Raw genomic sequence first — 17310 nt, forward strand, 5'->3', positions numbered from 1 at the left:
ATGTCTAATAGAAAAAGTACGAATTATTTTGGATTCTACGCACCAAAATTAATAAGAAAAAGTGTTTTCCCGAGAAATTTTGGTGTAATCGATTTTTGGTAAAAAAGGAAGGTTATACACTGCCTTTTTTTGAGGCTCGAAAAAAAAATTGTCTCAGATCGACCCGGAAAAAAAATTTTCTTAAGAATGTGGCCTGTAGATCCATAATTTCAAACAGTTCCAAGATTGGGCTACTAGTTCAAAAGTTACAGCCCTTTGAATTTTCTTGCGAAATTGGTTTCTAGTCTATAACTTTTGATTGAGAAGTCTGATCGAAAAAGTACGAATTGTTTTGGATTCTACGCACCAAAATTAATAAGAAAAAGTGTTTTCCCGAGAAATTTTGGTGCAGTCGATTTTTGGTAAAAAAGGAAGGTTATACACTGCCTTTTTTGAGCCCCGAAAAAAAAATTGTCTCAGATCGACCCGGAAAAAAAATTTTCTTATAGAATGTGGCCTGTAGAATCCATAATTTCAAACAGTTCCAAGATTGGGCTACTAGTTCAAAAGTTACAGCCCTTTGAATTTTCTTTCGAAATTGGTTTCTAGTCTATAACTTTTGATTGAGAAGTCTGATCGAAAAAGTACGAATTGTTTTGGATTCTACGCACCAAAATTAATAAGAAAAGTGTTTTCCCGAGAAATTTTGGTGTAGTCGATTTTTGGTAAAAAAGGAAGGTTATACACTGCCTTTTTTTGAGCCCCGAAAAAAAAATTGTCTCAGATCGACCCGGAAAAAAAATTTTCTTATAGAATGTGGCCTGTAGAATCCATAATTTCAAACAGTTCCAAGATTGGGCTACTAGTTCAAAAGTTACAGCCCTTTGAATTTTCTTTCGAAATTGGTTTCTAGTCTATAATTTTTGATTGAGAAGTCTGATCGAAAAAGTACGAATTGTTTTGGATTCTACGCACCAAAATTAATAAGAAAAAGTGTTTTCCCGAGAAATTTTGGTGTAGTCGATTTTTGGTAAAAAAGGAAGGTTATACACTGCCTTTTTTTGAGGCTCGAAAAAAAAATTGTCTCAGATCGTCCCGGAAAAAAAATTTTCTTATAGAATGTGGCCTGTAGAATCCATAATTTCAAACAGTTCCAAGATTGGGCTACTATTTCAAAAGTTACAGGCCTTTGAATTTTCTTTCGAAATTGGTTTCTAGTCTATAATTTTTGATTGAGAAGTCTGATCGAAAAAGTACGAATTGTTTTGGATTCTACGCACCAAAATTAATAAGAAAAAGTGTTTTCCAGAGAAATTTTGGTGTAGTCGATTTTTGGTAAAAAGTAGTAAGTAGCCCAATCCGGGCCGCGGTCCCCAGCCTCAACAAGTATCGGCCGTGTCACAACTTGAAAGCAGTGCGATTTCCGTGTGCACCAAGTAAAAATAACAATTATTTGTTTAAGTTTGGTGAGGTACCTACCTAGTGGGCCGGTTTAACAAAATAGACTGGGCCATTTGGTAGGTCTAGTCCGGTCCTGCAGGCTTGATTCATGAAATTTTTTAGAAAAGTGTATATCTACCATTCACAGGAAAAGGTATGTAAGATATATGAACAACTAGAAGAAAGGAGTACAACAAGTTAATAACCATTTATTTTAATTCAATTCATAATAAATTTCAAAAATTAATCCGATATAGGTATGTACTCCATTGATTGAATACTTCCAACTACTGAAAGCACTAGTTTGGTAGCAAGTCGAAGCAGTCGATTTTAAAAGGAAACCAAACAACAATGACAATTAGGCACTGTATTGCAGGCAGTAAATTGAAATGTTAAAATAAAATAAAATTTCTCAGACTTCGATAGGGAAGCTTCCACTTGAGATTGCAAACTCCGATGTTTCAATGATAGACTTTCGAGTACACTTATGCAGTTATCAAAATGAATATTTAATAAACACAGTCATTTTGATGTTTTCAAAAATTAAATTTATAACAAAATATATAACAATAGTAGTACAAAATATGATTTATTTACATTTGCATAATTCCACAATGTTTAAGTGGAAACTAACACATTTTCAATTGGGGAAATAATTGCTCCAAGCTATAAAATTCAATAATACAAGACAATGTGATCAATAGTACGGCGATTGCCGCATTAGAAATAAAATGACGCCTAGAGCAAAAGTTGTGGCATGCACTGCCACATGCCACATAAGGTAGAAATACATTTATTTATATAAAATTCAGTCCTATAAGTGCAGATTACTTCCGTTATACTTCTAGAAGTATGTTTTCATAAGGTTACACAATTTCTTCATTATACCTTTTTACTAATTTCGTAAATCACTATTCTACTAAAGTGATTGCGATATTTTCCAATTTCATATCTAAGCTACCTAATATATTAAAATGACATGCATCACATTAAAATATCTCATGAAAATTTTAAGTATCTTTTAGTTTTTTTGCTTTTCTTGTAAGTTACAATATCTCGCAAAACACATATTCTACGCTAGTGTAATTAATAAATTAATTTTAGTTTTGTTTCACTATGTACAAAGCCCAAATCATCACGGTGACGATCACAGTCCTGCGGGCGAATTAATTAAAATATACTCTTACAAAAATACAAAACTTAACTTATATGTAATAAGAGGTAACAACACATTTCAATTTTTTATTAGTGCCCTCCCTAATTGTGAATAAATATCTAAAACAAGATTAGTATTGTATTATATTAAAAAAAAAACAAACAAAAGTGGGAGTTAATGTCGATACCTATAGCCAAACACAATGAAGCAGTTTCAAATTAAAATATACACTGGTAACTTGCCATCGATGATTTAGCAAAAATGATGATCAATGGATGTTAACGATACATGATCAAACAAACCACAGCGGAAACTCCAAGTTGGCATAATCTAAATACTCATTCACAAATAGGCATGACATTATATCTAAGTATGTTCGTTTTTGACTAACAAAAAGATATTTACTTATACAGTGGAACTAACTACACAAGCTCTAATAACATCAAAATTAAATCATATTCCCGTAATAAACTGTCTTCTCAGAAATTCCTAATTTATAAAACGAGTTTCGCTACTTTTCGTAAATGAAACCAACAAAGTAAATCTGCGGAACAGTACTATGTGGCCGCCCCCTTGTTGATATACTTAGATTCAGCCAACCTGTGTATGGATGTCTCGCCATCACCTAGTTGAGCCACCTGCAAAGCACCAAAGACCGTCATAATATGAATACGAGGCAATCTATCACAACATGCCACAAATGATTTCATTACTCCATTGGTTTCTGCCCGTACATCATTTAACAAATTCGGTTTCAACAGTCAAAAGCTACAAGTCGGAAGTCGCTGCGCATGCACAGTGAAGGAAGCACATGCAAAAGTGAAGATCGTCACTGTTACAGAAACTTTCTAATATGTAAAAAGAAATGTGTTTAATAGAAAGTACTAATGTGTGCATTACAACTACTTAGCGTACAACTGACAAAATCAAATTTAAACTACAATTATTTATCTTTATACCTACTACTAAAGTAACATACGAATGTAACATAAATATGTACACAAACAATCATAAATTAATTCCACCTCTGCAAGATGTATCATGAGGAGCGAAGCACGTAAAACAAATAAATACACAAACCAAAACTATTTCTTAAATATGTACATACAAGAGTGCGCCTTAATATTCCATGCAGAGAGCTTATTCATCGTCATCATAATTAAGAGAAGGTAACTACAGGTAGACTGTGTTAACATACAACGAAAATCATCGTTACACTATACCCTTAACCTAACCGTAACCTAATTCAAATTTAGGTTAGGTCGCAATGGTCTTAAAAATCGGGAGGAGGTGGCGGTGGTTTATTAGGAGGTGGAGGGGGATCTTGCGGTAATGGAGGAAGGGCGTCATTAGTTCCGGCCCCTCCCACCGCCGGAGGTGCGTATAAATCGGCCGACTGATACATATAACCTGGAGGTGCGTAATACTGTTGAAACATAAATGGCGGAGGAGGAGGCGGTGGTGGATGCACGGTCATGCTATGAGGGGGCATCATCGGCATTTGCATACTTGGAGGGGGATAATTATAAAAATAATTTTGATTTGTGTAACTGGGATGAGCCATATGGTTGATACCGTTGTACATCTGCTGTTGCACATTATGAATTGCGGGCTCACTAACATTACTGTTGCTTACCTTATTGTAGGAATTTTTAGCACTTTTAGTGTCTATGGGTCGATTGTGGTTTGATTTGGAGACTTTATTAGGGGGCGCACCGTTTGTAGGTGACTCGCGTCCCCGTTTTCTACTATTAGTGTCATTATTACTAAAACTGTTTATTACATCTTTGGATATCTTAATTTTTATGCTACCACGAACTGCCGGAGCTACAGGTTCGCTTATCGTTTCAGTTTTAATCTTGTCTTTTGGTATTTTAATTTTTACATTAAAATTAGGTGCCGAACTCTCTGGAGGTTGTATTTTGTCTTTCGGAATTGTAATTCTAATCGGCTGAGTAGAGCTTGATTCGGATTCCGTCTGATGTTTTTCATGTTTATGCTTACTTTTCTCCTTGTCCTTGTCTTTGTGCTTTTTCTTCTTCTCCTTCTCGTCGCGATTTCTATCTTTGTCTTTATCTTTGTGTTTATGTTTCTCTTTTTTGTTCTTTTTGTGCTCTTTGTGGTGTTCTTTCTCCTTTGACGGTTCTGGCAAAGCTGCATTGGCCGCAATCACGGAAGGAAGATGTGGCACGGGTGGGGTTTCCTTCAACAAGCTGCTAATTAAACTAGGATTCGTCTCTATACCATTCATCATTGAGGCGTTCGAACTAAACGGCGGGATTAAATCGGGAGGTTTCAATTCTTTCGCGATTGAACCTTGAATGGTCATCTTTTCTTGCTTTCCTTCGGGAATCGGCGTGATAATATCTGGAACTTGATGTAACTTTAAACCTATTGAAGAATCTCGCATTATATTTTCAAAACCTTGTACTTGATCAATTTTTTTGATAACCGGCCGCAATTCTGGTTCAGAGTTTGTGCTTGACGTCCTATTTCGCTTGCCGTTTCCTTCGGGAAGCTCGGGCGACTCCTCCGACTTTTTACCAGAACTTGGCGGCGTTTTGGTTTTACACTTTTTCGGAGTGGGGGGGCTTTTTTCCGGCGAAAACAAACTAGGTTTTTTAACTGCACTTATGGAATCGTCAAATTCCGGCTTGACTTTGACGACATCGTTTTCGATCAGTGGTAAATTATGTACATTAACATTACTGCCACCGTTCAGAGGTAAAACTTTGGTTTCGGTTTTTGTTAACGAGGCCGATTGGCTTGTACTCGGATTAGGGACGGATTTGGAAGTGTCTGCATTGAAAGGCGATTTGACCTTTTGCGAAGGTTGCGAGGTAGCGTTGAGTGATTTGTTTAAAAATGGATTCTTTTCGTATATGGCGGCGCTTAAATGTTTTTTAATATCACTTTCTAGTTTAATTTGGGGTTTAGGGTCTTCTCGTCGGCGTATAGGTTGTTTAGAATCCATAGGCGGTCGTGACCTTGAACTATCACTGTGTTTGTTATCACTATTACTATTAGAATTAGGATTATTTACATCTGCAGTATTAATACTAAGTTTATTATGTTCGGGTCTTTGTTGCACATACTCTCTTTTATCATTTGTCCGCACTTGTAAATTATTAGTTTCTTTGTTACTCACTGTCGGTAAACCTATATCACGAGTAGCTTCTCGCAGTATATCTCTAGGTTCGGAACGTGGATTTGTCGGGTGACTACCCACACTCTGTGGTCGGCCATGTTTACTTAATTTAGGATCCACACCGGGTGCATGACTGCTGCTGTGGTGCCCGTGTTGAAACAATCCCTGCTTGCTACTTTGTGCAGCTGGTGGTGGTGGTGGTTTTGAGTGATGTCCCAAACGCTCTCTATCTTTCTTCTCTCGATATTCCCGTTCACGATCACGATGCTGACTACTTGAACCAGCATCATGTGGATATCTCAACGGACGTTGTTTGAAGTCCTCCATGGTTACTTAAAATTTAAAAAAAAGGAATGAATTAATAATAATCAACAACTTACAACAACAAAAAAAAGAAGCAACTGATTATTTTGTGCATTTGAGAAACAATTTTTAGTGCATTTTTGGAAAAAAATACGATATTATATTCGTTATGGCTGGCCGGCTGTCCGACTGAGATCTCAGCAATTACAATTGCTAGAGACTTCAAATTTTCACTAAAAGCTTTCTGCTATAGTGTAGATGTGCAGGCTCTAGTCTATTGTGAGTTAGATTACTCGTGAGATCGATAATTTTAAACTTTGCTAATGAAATACTGATCTGAATTACCAAAAATGTGGTTTCATCATTCATATGCTATTTACAACTTGTTTTGAAAAGTTGGTGGTAATAAACAATCTTCAATACAGGTTTAAGCAATATTTTACGATAGGAACATATAAATAGAACCAGGAAGACATACAATGTGTTCAAAGTGAAGTCGGCACTATTACTAACTGTGCTATTATTGCAACTACTGAGTTGGTTAAATAGCAAATATGTATCATCTTTTCTCACGATTACAATAATCGAAACAGAAAAACAATTCCACATCAGATTGTGAAGATATTCAATGAACCTTTTTCTTTTAAGGGAACGCCCTGAATATCTTTATTTCAAAACAAATGAATTAAAACTATTATTACTTTAAACTTTCTAGCATATTTCCGTCTATTTGTTCTTTTGTTTAAAGTACCGGCCGACTGCGTTTTATACTCGGTTTTATATAATCTTTGTAATAAATTTAAATGTAGTTTTAGTACTTTTATCACGTGTTAACATTTTTCATTCAGAATTTCATATTCTTTCAAAATAAGATATACAGGGCGTTCCATTAAAAAAACAGTTACTTTATTAAATATCCTGATATGTAATCTGATCTTTTCTTTAATGTGTTTGTAATACCATTATTGACAACAAAGGGTTGAATAGAGGATCAGGAACTACCGCTCCAACCTTGGAGCACTATGCGCCACTCGAATGTATTAAATATATCGGTACTCTTGGGAATCATATGGACCAGGAAAAAAAACCCAACAAACTACTCCCAGAGCACCTGGTACTGGAGAGCCTAAAAAACTCTCTGTGGCAGCGCGCTGGAAGTAAAAAGAATGAAGCTTTTTAATAGAGCAAAACACACGGGCGAGTGAGGAGTGTGGACATAGTGAATCCAACCAAAGGTGGGTAGTGAAGACTTTTCATCAGTATAAATTCCCCAGGGATGGATCGAATCTTTCCTGCTCCGCTACAACAGAGCCTTGACCTGCTAACCTCGGTATTAAAGGCAAATTTTGCCCTGGGATACATACCTATAGCGTGGAAAATTTAGCTTATCCACAATCACCCTGTATCAATTTGATTATAACAAATACCTTAATATATTAATACAGGAAACTCGCTACGGTTTGCATTTGCGTAAGCTGCGACACAAAAAAAAGCGCCATCTACACGGCCCGGTGTAGAATGACGAAAAATTAAGAAGCAAATTAATTGTACTACCAAGGTTATTTAACATCTAAGATATGTGATATTACTAAATACCTTAATGTTATCAATTTATCTATAACAATAACAATAATAAAGCACGTAAAACCATCAATAAAGTTTAAACCAAGTATGACAGCTTGTTGTTGACACTCCCTACCGCAACGTCGTGGCGCTCTAATTTGCGACCAGTTTCCCGTATTAATACATAAAGGTATTTGATTATACATAGGAATTTCATGAATAGGATAGGGACGGATTTACCTAGGTTTTCCATAATCCCTTTCCAAATGGTTATTTTAATGTTCAATCTCCAGATACCAAATTTCAAGGTCAGAATTTTTTGGTTTCTCGAAGTAGGAATTTTCAATCATTTTTTATGAATTGGAAGGACCATATAAAAAACCTAAGTAAATCTGTACTTTTTTAGAAAAAGTAAATTTGGATCTTTTGGAGACATTGCCAAACAAACATTTTGTCTTGGATCCCTTCACTGCCAAGTTCTTTTATACCATGTATCAATGATTTAATCTGTGTCAATATAATGTAAAATAAAAGTGTAGAAATGTGAATATCATTCTTCATGTTATAAACATATACCTATACTTTTAACACAGGTGAAAGATGACCGATTCAAAAATGAGTGCAGTGAAACAATTTAGAGGAAGCACAATAGCAGTGTGTTATAAATGATAAATATATATTCCAAAAACTCGAATCTGCTCCACTTCAAAATATCCCGCTTGGTACAACAAGGACATAATTCAAAAGATTAAGATGAAAGAAAAATATAGACGCCTCTACCTAAAGCATCGAAGTAATTTCCATAAAGAATTATATATCCAATCACGGTCTCAACTAAAAGTAATGATAACTGCAGTACAAAATATATAAAATCAGAAGCAAACATGCCCAAGATTCTAGAAGTTTTTGGTCATATGTTAACACACTAAAATCAGTTTCCAGAATACCAGGTTTGATGAATTATCTTGGAGAAGAACTACACAATGCAGCTGATATAGTGAATGCTTTTGCAACATACTTTAAGAGCGTGTACGATAAAAATGACTCACTGCCAATAAAACCATTGTACAACACTTTAGGAAACATATCTATTACCAAAGAAATTGTTTCTCGGCACCTGGGGAAGCTTAAAGCCAAACAAACACGAGGATTGGACTTAATACCGGCCTTTATAATTAAGGATTGTCGAAATGTGCTGGAGGGACCATTAACGTATCTCTACAATCTAATCCTATCAACTGGCGAGTTTCCTACAATGTGGAAAAGCGTTAAAGTGGTCCCAGTCCATAAATCTGGTGACAAAAGCGATATAAGAAACTATCGACCTATATCAATTATATGCAATTTTTCCAAAATCCTCGAATCCATAATTAGTGAACACATTTTATCCATTGTCCGTAACAAAATATTGTCAACATGGGTTTATGCCACAGCGCTCAACAACGACAAATTTAATTGGTTTTACGCAATTCATATCAGAAAATTTAGATAAAAGGTTTCAAACAGATGTCATTTACACTGACTTCAGTAAGGCGTTCGATCGATTGAATCACAACATTTTAATTCAAAAGTTAGAGAAGTATAACATCCCTAGCAACATATCGCAAGTTATCAGATCATATTTGTATCATAGACCTCAAATTGTGGCTTATAATGGTCTCCAGTCCACATCGTATGTAGCAAGCAGTGGGGTACCCCAGGGGTCCAACCTAGGGCCAACACTGTTCCTATTGTTTATTAATGACCTACAATCAGTTGTGAAGGGTCCATGTTTACTCTATGCCGAAGACTTAAAACTATACAACACTATACATAGTGTGGAAGATTGCCATACTCTCCAAAATTACTTGGAAAACGTATCCCAATGGTGTGTTACTAATAAACTTCAATTAAACCTTAAAAAATGTACTTGTATGACCTTTGCACGTGTTGAGGACAAAATAGTGTTTAATTACTCAATTAATGGTAATGCATTAAACCGGGTTTCAGTAGTGCGTGATCTTGGAATGCAGTTTGATGAAATTTTGTCATTTAATAATCATGTATCGCAATTATCTTCCGAGTGTTCGAAAATAATGGGATTTATAATAAGCAATGGCAAACTACTACAAATTAATACGCTCGTGACTCTTTTTAATGCATATGTGATAAGTAAACTAACCTACGGTAGTGTGGTTTGGAAGCCTCAGTTCAAACACTCAATAAATATGTTGGAGAGAGTGCAGAGAAGATTTATAAGATATCTACTGTTTCGAGAATCGGGCGTTTATCCGAATGGAACCGTTAGCAATGCGGATCTGCTCAGTGCCTTCAATCTTATTTCAGTGGAAAATCGTCATAATATAGTATCTATAGTTTACTTGAGCAAACTTGTGAATTACCAGATTGATGACCAATATTTCCTGTCTTTGTTACAATTCAATGTACCTAGACTTGCTTCATGAAGTAATATTACATTTACTTATAAGACATGTAATACAAATCATCATATGAACTCTCCCCTTATCAGACTATGTAGACTGTACAATTCCCTAAATAGCGACATTGATATTTTTAATGATAAAGTAAGCGTTATAAAAAAATTCCTGTATCAAATGTATTCCGCGAACAGTCAATGATAGCTACTTATGGATATAGCAGTGTAATATCTTTGTTACTCAAACACTGCAGATGTCATTTTTACTAATGGTAGATAACTGGTAGCCTAATATGGCTTTTTCTCAAATAATTATAATTTCTTTCTAGGTACCTGAAATAATATTTTTGTTATAATTGTGTCATTACATAACAGTATGAAGTTAAATTTCAGTTGTGAATGGATGCTCTTCTATTTTATGTTACCTTTTTTTTTGTTCTTACATGTCTTAAGTTTAGTATGCATGTGTTTACTAGCACGTGCCCACTAGGTGAGATTAATTGTGATGTTGCTCTGTAACTGGCTTTGCTGTTGAGCAATAAATATATATTTTATTTTATAATAATGGTATTAAATAATGACCAGACATTACTTCGTAATTGACTATTAAACTGTTAAGAATTTAGATTATTACCGTTAATAATTTAGTAAGTGCGTATAAAAGGATCGAAATCCTATAACCATATCACACTTTGTTACTAATTATTTACAAGTACATATTACAATTTAATTAATACCAAAAGGTAGATAATATTTCTATTAAGATTTTATTTAGAAGCATTCTTGTATCAGGAGAGATATGCAGTGCTATTCATTAAGAAGTAGACATAGGGATTTATGTGTATTGTTTTTCCCTATGTCATTGATTATACAAACTCCTATGTCAACTTTTAAATGACAAAATATTTTCTGAAGGGCGACTGTTGCAACCAAACTCACCTCTTAAGACAAATAAAGACCTGGCTGTAACATTAATTAATTTGAATATTGTTGCTTTGGGTTCCGTATTTTTATTTTCGTTCGTGCAAAATAACAATATTCAAACTAATTAATATGACAGCCAGATGTTTATTTGTTTTAAAGTTATTTTAGAATTAGGCGCTCTTTCAGATGACATTTTGTCTTTTAAAAGTAGACATTGGGAAACAAATCCCTATGTCTACTTCTTAATACTTACACTTTCCATACCTACCCACACCACATAATTTTCAATTCTGTGATACTTACATGTTTTGATATCGCCGTGGTGCGGCCGATGTCCATGTCCATCTTTTTGGTCCATCGAATGAAAAGATAAAAATTTTTTGTCAGGTTCCTGAAACGTTGCGTTAGTATAACACAGCGGAAGAGGTAGCCTCTTACGAAAGGTGAAGATGAATGTCCAGAGTTATGCGCCAGTGCTAGACCATCGCCTATTGCCATAATTTTCTCTTTGAGACGTGACGAACACCTATCATATATAAATAAAAATTCTTTGGTCAATTGTTCCAACAGTTCTGAGGTGACAGTTTCGTCGACATAAGAAAACCACTCCTTCTTTTCGTTCGATAGCGGTATTTCCCAATTGGACCACTTGCAGACGAAATGTATACAAAAGCAAGCCACTACGGTAGGTTTATATTGTAAGCACATTGTTGTAAGATGCAAGCTAAAATATCGTCCTCCGTTCTTTATCTAACACCACCCGAACGTAGTAACATACCTGTTGCTCGCCATAAAATACGAAGTCTGCGCTAAATCTTTACTAGCCCTAACTAAATGACAGCACCTCACGACGTGCGTATGAGGATGATCGATCGCTACATCGAAACCTAACGTTTGCAATAAAATATTTTCGTTAAATACTAAATCTTGAGCTTGCGTAATGTATCTACAAAAACTCAAACGTAAGTATAACATCGTGCAGTTTTGTCGTCTTGCCTTTCGGAGGTCGTATCAATACTAGTGTCGTGAGGATTTTTCGGTGGCGTTACCACTCTGATCACGTGTTCCAATTTACGTGGTTGCTCTTCTACTTTTGCGGCTAGAAATAAAGCCGCCGCAGCTATCGAATTCCATGGGAACCGTGTGAACGAATGGAACACATAGAATCGATGCATGTAGACAATTGCAGTGTTGATACATAGTTGAGATCTATATTGTTGTTAAGAAAAAACCACAGATTTTTTCATTATGTGCAGGTAGGATAACTGTATGATGGTACCTACAGGTGTAGTTTAATAGGTTAAGTTTGTCCACCAAGGATTGAGCGGTAGAGCAAAGTGATAAAAGCTTTTTAGGGGAGTCAATGGTATCTGTCTGTCTGTGAATCCGATAACTGACAAGCGCTTGAACTGATTCGGTTCAAACTTTGCCACATGTACTTAATAACCCTATTGAAAATGGGTCACATACAATGACCACATAGTTGGAATTCCTTGTACGCCAGAGGGGTATTTCATGACGCTGTCATTGGTCTTGGAGTACATACCTATATTTTCATGAAATTAATTTTTTAGGTAATGAATTAGGCATTCCAAAAAATATTGACATCAATCAATTGATTGATTGTTCCTTAAGGAACAATTGAAACACAACTCTTTTTAGATAGACTGGACTGAACTGGGTCAGTTAGTATGGTGCATATTTAGGTCCCAAGAACGAAGATGGAATAGAAGCAGAATCTAATTGCAATTGTGATTTTTATTTTTATTCTTGATAACGGGCACAGATACAAAAAAAATCCCCAAACAGTTTCTAAACAAATCAAAAAATCAAATTTTTTGTTTCAAAAACCACCAGTGGCGCACAGAAAAAAGTTCAGGGGTAGAAAAAAGAACATGACCCCTGAAAAAACAAAACAAAAAACAAACTACCATTGACATGACCAATTTGTGCGAAATATCTCAAAAACTGCAGGAAATTTGAAAAAAAATCTTGAAATTTTAACACCCTGCAGATCGGTAAATAAGCGTTTGCCGACCTATGTTGATATAAACTGTTAATCATAACATAAGCCAAATAATATTAGTTCCTCTCGTATTTCCATCATATTTAGGAACACCCTGCATAGTCCACCACTGTGGGAAAAATCGCATAATGCCATTAAAGTGCGTATTTTCCCACAGGTGAAAAATAATGTTTGTGCGCAATGATAGAAAAAGCACACATCGAAGGATTGCCTTTTGAGCACCCTATACAAGTGCGGTCACACCACAACCGTATTATTTTTCTTGAAGATGGTGTAAAATGAAGAGTAAACCAACTATCTTCATTGGTGTACAGGGTGGTCAACAATTGCACGGAGTAACTTAATGCCTTGATGTTAAGATTTTTCAATAGTGCTTTTGTATTATGATATGGTTCAATATTCTCTACATTTTAAAAATATTTTGAATTATACAGGGTGCGTTTACAAGGTATGGCACTAAAAAGGTGCATTTTTAAAATGGAACCCCCTGTATTTGAATGCATTTTTTACTTTTAAGTGTAATTGTAGGACTTTTTCATTATATGGTTAACGAAGATCTTGTAGTTTTAAAGATAATTCGACATAACAAAAAATTGGAATTTGCAAGTGTCAGTTTATTGTCAAAATTACTACTTCAATTTTGATTCCAGGCTCTATAGACCGTATAGGAGATAATAAAGAGTATTTATTTAATGCTTCCCCTACTACTCGGTTGCTGCTCTTTACGCGATCCGGGTGGTGTTTGTACGACTTTAGTTTACCCTGACATTCACATACCCAGGACTTCAGTGCCTCCTTCCTATCCGTGACCACCCATTTTGTATTGAAAAAATACGGCTAAGTCAGTCACCAACTGTCATGTTACCAGATTTAACAAGTATAAATTGTGCACAACTCTTGTGCAGATAAAAACGCATTTTTTTACCGAAATAGATAAGAGGTCGAGGAGGAGGGTTATGGTTGGTAGAAATTAATTTCTTTCGTTGAGACCATTCATTAGAGTACCATGAAGGATAAAACTAGTTCCACTCCCCCCCTCCCCCTGTACTTTGATAAGTGGACAGAAAGAAGGGCAGTAGTTGGTAGAAAACGATTCCTGCCGTTGAGACCGTTAATTAGAATACAATGAGAGATACAATGAAGGGTAGAACATGTTTAATTCCTAAAAAATGCGCTAAAAATCTAAAAATGTTAATATCTACCTGAAGGAGTCGTCTAGAGGAAAATTTCTATAACACTTTTTTTCTCAGAAAATAATGCAAAATCACTGAGTGATGGATTTTACCTATCGAAAGGATACACCCTGTATATTATACCATGCAATTCATTTATCAAGAGGAAACGATTTAATTACTTGATGGCATCATCTTTTTTCGAAAAAAAGTTTCATACAAAAGTTGTGCAACTGGGACCAATCAGTGGTGACCTTGAGGATAACCTTAACCAAGTCGTTCATGGTCAAATTCATAATTCCGAATGAGACTGCCTAATTTTGAACTCGAAAATAAGTTTGAATAGGACTCTTGGGTCTGCGATAGTCCCAGAATTAAAAAAAAATTTTTTAACAAAAAGGGGCGACTTCATAATTGTTTATTTTGCACATGTGTACAAAATGCCATTTATAAAAAAAAAAGTGTAACCTTCCACTCTTACACAACTACCCTTATAAGCGGTGGCAGAAGGTTGAAATTTTATATGTGCCATGTTAGGTGGGTATAAAGTGTATGTAAATTTTGTGATACCTGTATCTGATTATCCATCGTAGACGTACATATATAAATGACAAATACATTATGCAAGGCAATCAGATGTTGCGTTAACTATACAATCTGGTCCAAATAGGAAACTTTCTTTCTATCTCCTCAAGGGGACATTTTGAACCAAAACTTTAATTAAATTTGTATCAAAAATAAAAAAATTCTTCATTGAAAAAATATTACGTTGCTTTATTTAACAAGCTTTTTACTTTATTCTACATACACAGTGGCAAAGCATTGGGCTACATAGCCGGAGGTCAGGTGTTCGAATCTGGGCTGAGGTAAGAATTTTTCATCTGTGGCAGAGATGGAAATTTTCTTAGAACGATTTCGAGCATTCCGCCGGCTACTATGAATTAGGTTTTCCTAATTTGTAAGGTAAATACCGGAATAGTATAGAACAACTTAAGACCTTCTGCAGGGACATCTCTAAAAAGCATTATGCGGGTCACTCTGTAATTGGGTGCAAGCCTGTTGGGGGCCCAGAACAAGAGAGACAATAAATAAATTTAATATTGCCCATAACTTCAGAAGAAAGTCTATAAGGAACTTTTGACTTAAAATTGACATAATATGGTGTTGCGTTATGTCCATCGAGTCAGGGACACCCTGTATATTTTTTTAAGGTTTGGTATGTATAACCGTATTGTGCTCATTTAGTGATACAAAAGAGCTGAAATAGAAAAAAAACTTGAAAGAATTGCACTTGCAATATTTTGTATACAGGGTGCCCATTATGTATCACACCCGAAATAAAACAAGTATTCGAAATGAATTTTACAGATTACGCAAATCCCAAGATGGTGTCCAGTACCAATCGAATTTCTTATTCAACTATTTGCCAGCAAACGTACAGCAACTACCATTCTGTGCTTTTAAGTCTTATGTAAAAAACCTGCTAGTCATGAACGCTATTTATTCATTTGAAAAGTATGTTATTTATTGTAAAAGTAATCTGTGATATTTTTATTTGCTGGTATTATCTATTCAGTGTATGACAAGTGTAAGTGAAGCATCACATGAGCACAATAAAATATTATTAAAAAAATAAAAATATTATTGTTACTATTATGGAATATAGTCTATATCTCTGTAAATATAGACTGTATACAAAATGTTTCTATATGAGTGTTGTTTAATATTTTATTTTCCACAATAAGGCAGCCTTCAGTTGTTTTTATTTCAGAAAACAATTGAATTTTGTTAAATGGCAGTGCACCTTTTCATTAGGCTCATTTGATAGATTTTTTTTCTTTTCGATGATATAACATGTTAGTACCTATTAAACCTACACGGGAATTACTACCACTTTTTATGTATGGTTTATGTTTATGGGAGTTTATTAACTTTTTAAACCCATATACAAATGATTTTTTGTTTCATAAAGCAAGAATGAATTCCCATTTCTATTCCATCTTTGTGTGCATCTAAAAATGTGTGATACTAACCGTCTCGCAGTATTGGAAAAGAACACTAAATTCGCATCAGTTGTTCCTTAACCAATGTGTGTAGCATTAAAAATATGGTCAACTCGAATTTTTAGACGAGACTTCAATATCTTCAGTAACTAAAAAAATTATTTGATTAAAATGTGACGACTCCAAAACTAATTACCTAGCGTAATTGGGAAGCTATCTGGCAAATGAACATCCCAAATTTGCTCTTCTCCACTACTAATACTGACAAACATATACATATATTTGTTCGTTGGTTTCTTAGTGGCTGCTTTTAGCACGTGAGAGTAGCCTTCTGGTGTTTATTAGCCTATTATGAACACATGGCCGTCCGTCATTAATTGAAGTGGCTGCATATTTGAAGCAAGCTCAATGAAACTAACGAACGAACAAAGCTAAAAAATGCCCCAAAATACAAATTTGGCGCAAACTAAACCTTCAAAATAAATAAATACACATCGATCAACTTGCGAATTTATTCGACTAAAATTCAATAATAAAGAGGTACAAATTGAAACGCTCCCAAACGACTGACAAAAAAGCGATACAGCAGGAAATAGCTACGAAAAATTGCTTCGTTTACAAAAATGTATAATACAAGCAAATGGAGACGTTTCAGGTACGCAGAACGTAAATTTCTAAGAAAAATCATTGTCCTCCGCCCTGAAATGAAAGAGAAATAGATTTTTAAATGGAACCCCTCGGACCATGAACGCTAACGAATTTGACCCGAAGCTGGCGTAAATTGATCTAACCTAAAATGTGGAATATTTGTGAACTTTAAGGTTTCACATACATGTGTGCGAAAGGAGATCGAGACGAGTATGTAGAAGTGAAGAAAATTAAAGGGACCAGAGGAACAAGCATGCCTCATGTCATACATACTGATTAAGGATACACTTTGAGCTTTTGGCCCATGTCCTGGATGAAATTCGCCGCCTGTTGTCTGTAAGACAATTCCTTACTTGGCTCAACCCCACATTCTTTCGATGGTGTGTTTTCCAATTGATCTTTCGTAAAATACCAGTGGTTGTTACTGTTTGCCATTTACGAACGACAGAGTACTTGTCAAAAGCAATACAGCAGATGTCGCTATATATCGATGAAATATTTCCGTACATTTGATTACTTTACTAAAAGCGAG

The 17310-nt window shown here is 35.1% G+C and overlaps 1 protein-coding gene across 3 annotated transcripts; it reads right to left on the bottom strand.

Annotated features, from left to right (window-relative positions):
- Positions 1–1822: 1822 nt before the first annotated feature.
- On the bottom strand, positions 1823–17238 carry LOC116160030 (cyclin-T2). 3 transcript variants are annotated; one of them, XM_031473147.1, is made up of 7 exons: positions 17065–17238; positions 11926–12138; positions 11708–11875; positions 11368–11653; positions 11233–11320; positions 5000–6055; positions 1823–4948 (listed from the first exon to the last, which is right to left on the bottom strand). In XM_031473147.1, the coding sequence occupies exons 1-7, from the start codon at positions 17211–17213 to the stop codon at positions 3849–3851; spliced, it is 3060 nt and encodes a 1019-aa protein (XP_031329007.1). In that variant the 5' UTR covers positions 17214–17238; the 3' UTR covers positions 1823–3848. The 3 variants fall into 3 exon arrangements, with proteins under 3 accessions (XP_031329007.1, XP_031329008.1, XP_031329006.1); XM_031473148.1 differs by having other exon boundaries at positions 1823–3213; positions 4212–6055; XM_031473146.1 differs by having other exon boundaries at positions 1823–6055.
- Positions 17239–17310: the final 72 nt, after the last annotated feature.

This window comes from Photinus pyralis, unplaced genomic scaffold (genome assembly GCF_008802855.1).
Source record: "Photinus pyralis isolate 1611_PpyrPB1 unplaced genomic scaffold, Ppyr1.3 Ppyr1.4_LG1, whole genome shotgun sequence".
Taxonomy (NCBI): Eukaryota; Metazoa; Arthropoda; class Insecta; order Coleoptera; family Lampyridae; genus Photinus; species Photinus pyralis.